At 35.3% G+C, this 13,095-nt stretch overlaps 1 protein-coding gene across 1 annotated transcript in view; it reads right to left on the reverse strand.

Moving 5' to 3' along the window:
• Positions 1 to 13,095, reverse strand: part of ARSK (arylsulfatase family member K) — a 43,250-nt gene that overhangs the window by 27,083 nt on the left and 3,072 nt on the right. The window contains exons 2-3 of the mRNA XM_044265333.1: positions 12,452 to 12,581; positions 6,644 to 6,803 (exon numbers count right to left, since the gene is read on the reverse strand). Coding sequence (XP_044121268.1) covers positions 6,644 to 6,803; positions 12,452 to 12,581 — 290 coding nt within the window. The remainder of the gene's footprint in view (positions 1 to 6,643; positions 6,804 to 12,451; positions 12,582 to 13,095) is intronic.

Genomic DNA, 13,095 nt, shown 5'->3' on the forward strand with positions numbered 1-13,095 from the left:
CCCTGTTCAGTGGGGAGTTTGCTTCTCTCTCCACCAGCCACTCCCCCTGCTTGTGTTCTCTCTCTCTGACAAATAAATAAATAAAATCTTAAAAAAAAAAAAAATTACATGAACTCAAAAAGTTCATGTAAAATAATTATGGGACTTGACCAGAGAGCAAAAACTCTGTTCAAGGATGAAACTATTTTTTTTTTTTTAACAGAATAGAAACTTTGTGGAGATTCTCAAATTCAGCTTACCAGATGAATCATGCAGGGATATTTTTGCCAGCTGCCTGAATGTATAACTTAAGTCCTTTTCACATATGAAAATTTTACTTTTCATTGCTTCCTTACAAGAATTCTGGCTTATCCAATGTTCTTTATCCAAAAGAAAGTACACTGGTTTATCCAATGTACTTTCCTCCTTGGGTGACTTTGTTCAGAAGTTTCCCCTTCCTGTCCATTTTAGCCCAGTAATATTCTACTTCTATGAAAGCTCATCAAACCTAAAATGCTATTAAAACTATATATACTATTTAAATGTATATATTATATATATATAATTAAGAAAAATTAAGAAATTGATTCTTAATTATAAAATTAAGAAAAATACTGCCAACTAGACTATAATAGAATTTTGTAATCTCAATAATAAGAGGGGTTGCAATTTCAGAGATATCTTAAATTGTGAAAAAGAAAGAAGTGCCACTTTAGAATAAATTAAATACAGCACTTTACAGCCTTTACTGCCATTCCCTGGAAAAAAACATCTGGATGTGATCACTTCCTCCTATAGAGAGAATGCAACATATTTTGCCCTATACCATAGTTCAGATAACTAGACTTATTTTTTTTTAAACCTCCTTTTTAAAATCATAAATCTCTTCAGCTAGGTCATATCTGGCTAATGCTAATGTTAAATTGAAAAGTTAAATCTCCCTATTATTAGATAGCTTCAGACTCTTCTCAAATAGACTGAAATCATTTTCCACAAATGGCTAACACTGGCCAAAGCAGGAGATATAAACTTCATTATACGCAGCTAAACCCTAATACATTAAATCCAAATAATTACATGGGGTAAAAATCCAAGGATAATAATGAGATTGTAGGCTCAGAGTGATCCACTAAAGTCTCAAGAAACTTTTCTAGGAATTATGGTAGAAAACAAATCTAAAGGTATATATGATCTTAGATAATAAAAGAAATGGAGGGGATGCCTGGGTGGCTCCGTTGGACTACTGACTGCCTTTGGCTCAGGTCATGATCCCGGAGTTCTGGGATTGAGTCCTGCATGGGGCTCCCAGCTCCATGGGGAGTCTGCTTCTCCCTCTGACCTTCTCCTCGCTCATACTCTCTCTCACTGTCTCTCTCTCAAATAAATAAATAAAAATCTTTAAAAAAAATAAAATAAGTGGATATGGATGAGATATACACATACTTACCACTAGGTGACAGAATTGAAAGGAACTGAGAGAGGGCTCTATGGTTGCTGTTTTGAGTTCTGTCCCTTCCTTCTTAGTCACTTTGATTCTACTGAGAAAGCCTGTGCTTTTTTCTAGTCTGGAGGCCTAAGAGGGACAGGAAGAGTGGTGTAAACAGCTCGTGGTTTGCTTCACTTTGCTTTTTGCCAAGAGGTTCAAGCTCAGGAATTCCCCAAAGCAATTCTCTCATTTTGGAAGATAGCCTTTATTTTTCATTTGTTTCAGAGGAGTGAAAATTGCCTAGTGTGACTTGGCTTCAGAAAAACAGGAATTGAGAACACAGATAAATTTCAGTGGAAGTAGGATGACAGCGGATTTGATTTTAGGTTTTAAACTTTTAGCTAGGAAAAAGAAGACAGCAGCTTATTTATATTGGCTTCTGATGCCATTAGAATGTAAGTTCCCTGAGTTTAGAGTTTTTTGTGTTTTGATCACTTGTCTATTCCCAGCATTTAAATATAGTGTCTGGTACATAGTAGCTGGCTCCATTAAGTATTGGCTGAATAAAATACACTGGACTACACTTTTGTAACTTAAATAAGTCTTAGTATTTTAGTCTTAGTATTAGTCTTAGTATTTTAAGGAATATTTAATACTCAATTTCTTTATTAAATTGTGCTGATCATAGAAATCTAGTTTTTAAAATGTCTATATAAAAAACCTCCTAATTCTACACACTTCCAGCTTAACATGCTCTTTGTTTTGTTGATTTAGAAATATTTAGAATATTTAGCTTTAGATCATGTTTCCTCAGTCTCTGCACTGTTGATGTTTTAGGCTTGATAAGTCTTTGCTGCAGGGTAGAGGCAGATGGTGGGGGCGGGGCTGTTCTGTGCATTGCAGACTGTTTAGCAGCAACCTGGCCTCCACCCTCTGGAAGTCAGCAGCATCCCCCCTCCCCAGATCCTTGTCAGACATCTTCGAGGGGCAGGGGGTTGTATCAAAAGTGCCCTGGTTGAGAACGACTGTTTTCCATATTGTAAACATACAGGCAACACAGTTTTATTTGATAGTAAAAATTACCAGAACACCCTGTGGATTAAATACAAATGTTTCCTTTCAGCTGCTAATATTATACAGCAAATTTGAACCTAATCAAACCTATTATAACACCTACAACGTGGGGGGGGTGGTTAAGAGATACATAACTTGCCCAAAGACTTCCATTTGGTAAATAGAATGGTAATAAGTACTACCACCGCTATCTGTTTAACAGTTGTCTGGAAGAAACAAGTGTGTAGCCCTTAATGATCCTAGTAAAGTATAGTATATTATACAAAGAATGGAAACATAGCTGGACCTGTGTTCTTAAACTGATACAAGGAGAAAGTATCACTTGAGGTTTAAAAAATTAGACAGGTGGATTATTATTGTAATAAAGTAAAGAAGCTTGTAATTCTGGCTGGAAAGCCAAGCAGGTTCAGAAAACAGCCAATCTCAGTGAAAAATGTAGCAGAAAGAGTTATAAAGATAGCTTCTCATTTTGAGAGTCAGTCTGTCAGAATACTGAGTACCTCTATTAAGTTTGAGACCCATTTTTCAAATTGCACAGAAAAATCTAAAAGATAATGTGCCATAATTCATATAACTTTTGCAGATATGCTATTAGTAACAAACATGACCTATTTGTCAGCTAAATGACTGTGTGGGTACATACAGCATTAATACAAACAGTATTGAGGGCTTATTTCAATTTCCTAAGCTCTGAGGATATAGGAAAATTATCTATAAGCAATTACTACATCAAAAATCATCTTTGGTGTCCCAAATGTCAACATTTAAGGGGCTTTTTTCCTTTTACTGATTTTAAACTGTAGGTTAAATAGAACATCAATGTTTATCAAACAATAAGTTATAGCTAGATGAATGTAACTTCCTATGCCATTCAATCAGGTAATTAATTCAGGTAATTAATATTATGCACTGGCATAATATTGGCAATGGGAATAAAACAATGAAAAAGAGAAACAGGGTCCTTATTCCAGAGGAATAAAATTCAGGTCAGATTTTAACCATGGGATACACAGAATGATAATTTACAGGGAGTACAAGCTGTTTGATCTTAGATTCTTTTCATTACTGGATTGGCTGAGGAAACTGAGAAAACAATAGGATAATAGCATGAAACAGGGTAATAGTATAGGATAGGATAATAAGAATAGTTACATTTTACTTTGAATTAAACTTACTTTCTAAGAAGCAGAAGAATTTTAAAGAGAAATTTGTGAAACTGCATAAATAATTAGGACTTACAACACACTTGAGGAAAGTAAAGGGTTTTGGGCGCTGGGTGGCTCAGTAGGTTAAATGTCCAACTCTTGATTTCTGCTCAGATAATGATCTCAGGGTTGTGACCTTGCTCCTACTGGCTCCCTGCTGGGGGGGTGGAGTCTGCTTAAGATTCTCTCTCTCTCCCTTTCCCTCTATCCTTCCCTCCCCCCACAAAAAAGAAAATGAATGGGTTATATAAATGCTAAACTATAATTCTGATTAAGCCATTTTTATAATAATAATTTTTCCCCTTCATTAAATGCTTATTCTGTGCTAGGCATTAGTAAGTACCTCATATTATTTCATTTAATCTTCTTACATGATCTCTGATATTAACTCATTTGAAACTCCTCCTAATCATCCAATAATGTATTATATTTTTAAGATTTTTAAAAATTTTAAGTAATCTCTATACCCAACATGGGGCTCAAACTCACAACCCTGAGATCAAGGGTTGCATGCTCCACTGACCGAGCCAGCCAGGCACCCTGAGGTGGGTATTATCAATTCCAGTTTTCAGATAAGGATGCTGACACTTACAGAGGTCAGGTAGCTTGCCCAAGGTCACTGACCATCAAGGATGGTAAGAAGGAAAGCTGGACATTTAACAGTTCTGATGGACTCAAAGCCTCTGCTCCTTCTACCATGTTTACTTCTGCTTCCAACCTTTTCTTCTTCTGTGCTACTAGGTAGAGTGAGGGAAGAGCTTTTAGCACGAGACTAGTTTGTGAAGTGGTCCAGAGCTAGTGAAAAGCATGTGACAGAAATGAAAGAGCAAATGCATCCTGAGGGGGAGAGAGAGTGTTGTGAAAGGAGACAGGGGGTATGCAGGGACTAGAAAATGTAGGGTCTTATAAAACCATGTTGTGGGTTTGGGATTTTAGTCTACCTACAGAGTAAAAAAAAAAAAAAAAACACTGGAAGATTTTAAGCAGGTCAGGCACTTGATCGGATGACTATTTTAAAAAGATCACTGTGTCTGCCCCTAGAAAATGGATCAGACAGAAGACAAGTTAGAGGGCCACTTCAGTACCCTGGGAAGCAGAGGCTTTGGTGGAGATTGATAAGTGAATAAACTAGAGATTTTAGAAGTAGAAGTGACAACATCTGGGGATGGATTAGAAGGCAGAGATGGGGAAGAGATGTAAAGGTCCCTTCTGGGTTTGCAGGATTGGTATCTTTTAGATTTTGGAAGACAGAAGAGGAAAGAAATTTAACATTACCCAGAAGAGCAAGACTAATACTCAGATTACTCTAGATTATTTTAGTATCTGTTCACCTGAAACTCATTCTATTAGTTTTCTAGGGTTGCAATCATAAATTACTGCAAACAGGAAGGCTTAAAACAACAGAGATTTATTCTCTGATGGTTCGAGAGGCTAGAAATCAGAAGTCAAGCTATTGGCTGGGCCATGCTCCCTCGGAAGGCTATCAGGAAGAATTCTTCCATTTTCCTGGCTTCTGACATTCTTTGGTTTGTACCTGTGATCACTCTCATCTCTGCTTCTGTCTTCACCCTGCCTTCTTCGTGTGTCTATGCCCTTTTCTTTTCTAATGAGACCAAAAGTCATTGGGTTTAGGACTCACTTTAAATTCAGGATGACTTCATCTTGAACCCTTAACTAATTGCATCTGTAAGAAGGATCTGTTTCCAAATAAGGTGACACTCTGTAGTTCCAGGTGGACATGAAGTTCTGGGGAATGCTATCCTTCTCACCACATCCACCATTATTTTGACTGAACTTATTTTTCTGGTTCTTACCATAATCATTAGCATCATCATCACTACTACCACTACCACAGCCCTCAATTAGCACCCGTTAGGCAAGGCATTCTGTTCTAAGGCTTTCATACGTATTTGTGCCAAGAGGCACGACTGTTGGGAGACTCCAAGAGCATACCCAAGTTCACTAGGAGAACTCATGGGACTCGGCATTTAGTTGTACACATGGCTATGATTATAGTGAAAGGACGCAAAGCAAAATCAGCAAAGGGAATGATATTTAGGGTAAGTCCAGAGCAAATCATTTTCAAGTTTCTAAGTGGAGTCATAAAGGGCTCACTTAATTCACCCAACATTAAACATGACAATACACGTGTAAGAATTGATTAGGCAAGCAGAACCCAAGCTGTTCGTGGCAGCTGATTATGCAGATACCCTCTGCTTACCACATACCAAAATCCCAGACTCTCAGAAGGAAAGCATAAGGTTTCAGCATAAACCACATTGTACATTCTAGGTAGAGAGTAAGTCACTTTTATCAGGGAATAGATGGAAAATATTCCTGATATCCAAGTCATGAGATAAAGCCCGAGGGCCAATCTTGAAAGTAGGCCTAAGGACAGCTGTCCCAGACATGCTGTGTGTTAGCTTTTTTCCCTGCAGATCTCATTCCATTTAATCCTCACAGCAAAGAAATTAGAGGTCAGGAGTAAATAGAAAAACTAAGATTCTCAAGTAGGAATTCTGATTCTAGATCTCTGCTCATAACCACTATACTTGGCTGCCTGGTTTGAGGACTTAGTAAAATGAAAAAAAAATATGTTATAATGACTGAAAGGAGGAAACTGACAAAAGCAAGCATCTAGATTATGGTCTTTAAAAAAGATTATAAACTGTGTTCAGTATTTAGTAGACATTGCATAACAAAACTCAAAATAAATTTTGAAGTAAATAATTTTATAGACCTTTAATGTTTAAGAAAAACAAAAATTACCAGCATATTAGCAATTTTAATCTTTTAAGAAGATTAAAGAAATGTGAAATTTTAGCCAAATTAACACAATTGAGGGATTAAGAGCTTTACTTTCACCTTTGCGGAGAAGTGACAAAAGTCAAAAAAGAGTACATGTATGTGCTGAAGCAGAGGGTAGCATGTTAGCATTATTTTGTTCTACTTTTTTTACCTAATGGAGTGATGTCCCGAAGTGTAGTCCAGTTTTCCAAATTTTTGTGTTCGGTAGCCATGCTTCTCCATGATATCCATCCATGTTGTATAATTTGGATCTAGGCCCTTAAAGTTATTCCAGGATTCTGTTAAGTGAGTGAAGAGGCCACTCCATATTGCTAGGGGTGGGGGAGAAACTGGGATTAGCGTAAAGCGTATCGATTTGCTTTAACTATGAAGACAATTACAGCAAGAGAAAGAATCTCCTAGTTTGGAGCTCATGCTCTGGAGTAAGACAAAACCTGCATTAGGAGCTTTACCTAACATTTCTGTTACCTCATGTTATCAAGGGGAAAACTTGGCAAGGACTTACTATTTCCATTTTACAGGTGAGTCCTCAAGGCTTACAGGTTAAGTTGTTTAAGGTAAATATAGCTGGAATTATGTATAAAGCCTGTCAGACTCTGGAGTCTGCTTTCATAAAAATATTTTTTCATAAAAATATTTCATAAAATAATTACTAAGTATTTATTTATTTTCCAGGCCAGTCAAGTGAAGCACAGATCCTTTTCCAACATCCTTAAGGATGTTGTCTTTGTACCGGCTTTCCACAAAAAATTTACTACACCAACAAAAAAGTGTACTACACCTTGTATGATTGTATCCAATATATCTTTCTTCATGTATTAACAGACCCAAAGGGGGAAATAGGCAGCAATACTGTAATAGTAGGAGACTTCAATACCCCAGTTTCAACAATGGATAGATCATCCAGACAGAAAATCAATTAAAGTAACAATGGACTTAAAAACTACATCCTGGACCAGATGGACTTAAGAGACATTTACAGAGCATTCCATCTAAAAGCAACAGAAAACATACTCTTCTTAAGTGCACACAGAACATTTACTAGGACAGATTATATGTTAGGCCACAAAATAAGTCATAATTAATTTAAGAAGTTGAAATATTAGGCATTTTTTTCTGACTACAAAGGCACAAAACTAGAAGTCATTTTGAGATCATTTTGAGAAAACTGGAAAATTCAAAACTGTGTGGAGATTAAACAAAACGGCACTGAACACCAATGGGTCAAAGCAGAAGTCAAAAGAGAAATAAGAAAATATCTTGAGACAAATGAAAATGGAAGTTTAACATACTAAAACTAATAGCATGCAGAAAAAGCAATTTTAAAGGCTAAGTTCATAGAGTTAAATGCCTGCCTTAAGAAAAAAGAGCTCAAATAAGCAACCTAACTTTTCATCTTTAAGAACTAGAAAATGAACAAACTAAGCCCAAACTTAATAGAAGAAAGGAAATAACAAAGATTAGAATGAAGATAAATAGAGACTAAGAAAGGGCATAGTAAAAATCAATAAAATTAAGACCTGTTTTTTTTTAAGAAAAAGACATTTAGCTAGACTTGCCAAGAAAAGAAATGATTCAAAAATCAGAAATGAAAGAGAAGTTACAACTGATAACATAGAAATACAAAGACTTATAAGACTACTATGAATAATTATATGCCAACAAATTAGAAGACCTAGTAATGGCTATGTTCCTAGAACTATACAACCTACCAAGACTGAATCATGAAGACATAGAAAATCCAACAAACCAATAAGGAGTAAGGAGACTGAATCAGTAATCAAATACCTCCCAAGAAAGAATAAGTATAGCACCAGAAAGCTTTCTTGGTAAATTCTACCAAATATTTATAGAATAATTAATACCAAAAAAAGAATAATTAATACCAATCCCTCTCTCCAAAGTCTTCTAAAAAAAAGAAGAGGAGGAAACACTTCCAAACTCATTTTAGAAAGCCAACATTACCCTGACACCAAAACCAGAAGAAGACACCCAAAAGAAGAAAATGACAGACCAATATCCTTGATGAACATAGTGTAAAATTGTCAACAAATATTAGCAAACTGATTTAAACAATATAAAAGGGTCATACATCACGATCAATTGGGACTTATTCCAGGGATGCAAAGATTCAACACCTGCAAATCAATCAACATGATATACCACATTAACAAATGAGGGATTAAAAACTATCTCATCTCAATAGATGGAAAGAAAGCATTTGACAAAATTGAATATCCGTTCATTATGAAAACTCTCAACAAACTGGGTATAAAAGGAAGGTAACTCAACATAATAAAAGTCATATACGACAAGCCACAGATGACATTATATTCAGGGGTGAAAAGCTGAAAGCTCTTCCTCTAAGATCAGGAACAAGACCAGAATGTCCACTCTTCTTACTCAACACAGTAGTAGACATCCTATATAAAGAGCAGTAAGGGAAGAAGAAGAAATAAAAGGCATCCAAGTTAGAAAGAAGTAAAACTGTGTCTATTTTCAGATGAGATACAAAGAAAACCCTAAAGATTCCACCAAGAAACTGTTGGAACTAATCAACATATTTAGTAAAGTTGTAGGATATAAAATCAATATACAAAAAGCAGTTGCATTTCTGTATACTAAGAATAAACTATCTGAGAAATTAATAATAGAATTCCATTTATGATTTCATCAAAAAGGAATAAATTACCTAGAAAAAAATTTAACCAAGGAGGGGAAAGATCCCTATATTGTAAGACACTGGAGAGAAACTGAAGAAGACACAAATAAATGGAAAGATACTCTGTGCTCATGGATAAGAAGAATTGAAGTTGTTAAAATGTCCATACCACTTAAAGCAGCCTACAGATTCAATGCAATCCTTATCAAGATTCCAATGGCATTCTTCTCTGAAACAGAACAAACAATCCTAAAATTTGTATCGAACCATATAAGACCCCAAATAGCCAAAGCATTCTTGGGAAAGAAGATATCCTACTCCATGATTTCAAACTATATTACAAAACTATAACCACCAAAATAGCATGGTATTTGGCATGAAAGCAGGCACACATTTCGATGAAACAAAAGAGAGCCCAGAAATGAATCCATGCACATATGGTCAATTAATGTAAAACAAAGGAGCCAAGAATATATAATGGGGAAAGGACAGGCTCTTCAAAAACTGATGTTGGGAAAACTGGACCCTTATCTTATACCAAACATGAAAATCAACTCAAAATATATTAAACACTGAACATGAGACCTGAAACCATGAAACTACTAGAAGAAAACAGGGGATAAGCTCCTTGATATCAGACTTGACAATAATTTTTTTATATTTGACCCTAAAAGCAAAGGCAAAACAAGTAAAATCAATAAGTAGACCTATGTCAAACTTGAAAGCTCCTGCAGAGCAAAGGAAACTATCAACAAAATGCAAAGGCAATCTATGGAATGGGAGAAAATATTCGGAAAACATCTATCTGATAATTAATATCCAAAATATACAAAGAATTCTACAAAAAAATCTGATTAGAAAATGAGCAGAGGAACTGAATAAGTATTTTTCCGAAGACACAGAAATGGTCCAACATCTACATGAAAAGATGCTCAGTATCACTAATTATCAGGGAAATGCAAATCAAAGCCTAGTGAGATATTACCTCACACATGTTAGAATGATTGTCAAAAGACAAGAGATGGTCAGCCATGGTGAAGATATGGAGAAAAGATAACCCTTGCACAATGCTGTTACAAATGTACATTGATGAGGCCACTGCGGAAACCAGTATGGAGGTTTCTCAAAAAATCAGAACTGGAACTGTCATCCAGTCCAGCAATCCCACTTCTAGCTCCACATCCAAAGGAGACAAATCATTATCTCAGAGATATCTGCATCCCCATGTTCACTGCAGCATTATTTACAATAGCCAAGACATGGAAGCAGCCTAACTGTCCAATGATAGTTGGATAAATAAATGTGATTTTATATTTGTAAATATATATATCTCACATATATATATATATATATATGATACACACACATACACACACACAGAAAAAGGAAACCCTGTCTTATTTGACAAAATGGATGGACCTTGGGGGCATTGTGTTAAGAGAAAGAAGTCAGAGAAAAGCAGCATATGATTTTACTTTTTTGTGGAACATAAAAAAACAGAACTCATAGAGACATAAGTATGACTGTCAGAAGTGGGGGTTGGGAGGTGGGGAAAATGGGTGAATATGGTAAAAATGTACAAATTTCCAGTGCTAAGTAAGTTCTGGGGATATAATGTATAGCACAGTGGCTACAGTGAACAATACCGGATTATATATGTAAAAGTTGCTAAGAGAATAGATCTTAAAAGATCGTATCACAAGACAAATGTTTTTAACTATGGGAGGTGATGGATATTAATTACACTTAAAATTATTTCATAACATATACATATACAATAATATTATATTATACACCTAAATTAATACAATGTTATATTTCAATTATCTTGATAAAACTGGGGAAAAAATCCTTTTTCCTTTCCATTTTTGGGTAGGGTTGATAAGATTTCTTTTATCATCTAACAAAATGTTTTCTTTTTGAGGAGTGGGTTGAGGGATTACCTGGGTTTGAACCCCAATAATGCCACTTACTGAATGGCCTTTGATAAGTTACTTAACCTTTTAGCACTTTTGTTTTCATATGCAAAATGGGGACAGTAACAATATCTACTTCATGGACATGTTATTATTATATAAATTAAGACATGTAAGGCACTTAGAATATTGCCAGGCACAGGGTAAGAATGCAACAAGCATTAGTTTGTGTTATTATTATTCCTTTGCTTTTTTCGATCTCTTCAAAATACAGTTCAAGGAAAAGCATCATCTAACATATTTGAAACCTTTAGAGTTCATTCATCACCTTTTTATTCATTATTTCATTGGATGCTGGGAACAACCCTGCGAGATAGATAGGAATAGATAGATACGCAAATATCTAAGGATAGGTAGATATCCAACCCTATAGATAAGGAAACTGAGGGACTTGGTTGGCCCACTGAGGATTAGAATCCAGAACAACACCTCACCCTAGTGCTCTGCTTATTTCACTTGCTTAATAGGGAATAAAAAAAGAACAAAAGTATTTTAATATCCCTGGACCTTATTCCCTAAAATTTCATTTAGAGTAGTCAGTTTCCTTTAGTCACTGACGGTTACATAGGTGATTGTGATGGTGGTTAAGGGACTTGGGACTCAAATCACAGGGAAGATCACGTCATGTATGTCCTGACAGATGTGTTTTTTATGTATTCCAAAGCAAACAAACTTTAGAAAGGCAGGAAGGAAAATAATTCTGTCAGAGAACAGACAGTTTATTTTTAAAAATGACATTTTCCCCCACTTCTCCATTACTGATGGATTAATACTGCTGACATGTTGGCATTAAAACTGTGCCTATTTGTTAAATTACACTAATAAAAATGAACAAACAGATCTGGGCTAGAAGTCAGACTGAAGAGAAACAGAGAAAGTCTATAATCTGAAATAATATGGAAAAAGTCAGAGTAACCTGATGTATGAAAATGCTAACTACTTTGTGGTATGCTTTCAAGTTCCCTCCCAATCCCCTCTACTCTTACTGAAAATTTTCTTGAAGATACAACTCTTCCAGGAAATATGGCTAATTCCTCATTTTCTCAGATAGGCAAAAGACTCTTAGTCACAGTCATAAGAAAATGAAACAATAACACATGAACTAAACACCACTTTGGATGATAAAAATTCCTGCTCTTGAAAAAAAAAGTAGAAATTCTAATAACCCCAATATGTGGCTTAAAATATGCATCACTTGTATTAAAATGTTTTTATTAGATGACAAACATAACTTACTGTTGTACTTTGGGTATAATCTTTTAAACTGTGAGAACATGTTTATGTGTGTGGCCACTTCCATTAATATTAAGCATGTTCTTACCTGCGCGTGATGGGCAACAGATTGGAGAATTTGTGTAGGCATTCAGAAAGGAAGTGCCATGGGCTTTCATGAAGTTGATAAAAGGAAGTTTTACTACCTGACTTCCTGGATAAAATGTTAGCCTTCCATCCTGGAATAAAGAAATTTAATTAACACTGATTGCATTAGAAAAGAAAAAAATTATTTCCTTTCATTTTAACCATAAGATTTGTAAGTAGAAAAGACTCCAAGATGATCCCAAGGATCTTCAAAAGATAAAACAAGTTTAAAGAGTGTTACCTATAACTAGCTTATAATATTAAGAATTTAATGTTGCACGTGGATTTGTTTGAATATAATAAATAAACTAAATGACTTTCTGGAAAGTTCTTCTGGGGCATGATGGGCTGATGGAACAAATATTTATTAAGCATTTACTATGTATCAGGTACTGTGAAAGATCTTGAAATTCAGTGGTGAGAAAAACAGAGTCCCTGGATCCTTGGAGCTTAGAGGGAGAATAAAGCATTAATAATTACAAATTGTGATATGTGCTTTGAAAAAAACCCCTAAATGCAGAAAATAAGCGTGATGTACTTTACATAGAGTGAACAGGGAAAGCTTCTCTGGGAAGTGTGAGACGTAAAGGGTAAGAAAGATCCAGC

The sequence above is a fragment of the Neovison vison genome, chromosome 1, assembly GCF_020171115.1.
Source record: "Neovison vison isolate M4711 chromosome 1, ASM_NN_V1, whole genome shotgun sequence".
In the NCBI taxonomy this organism is placed as follows: domain Eukaryota; kingdom Metazoa; phylum Chordata; class Mammalia; order Carnivora; family Mustelidae; genus Neogale; species Neogale vison.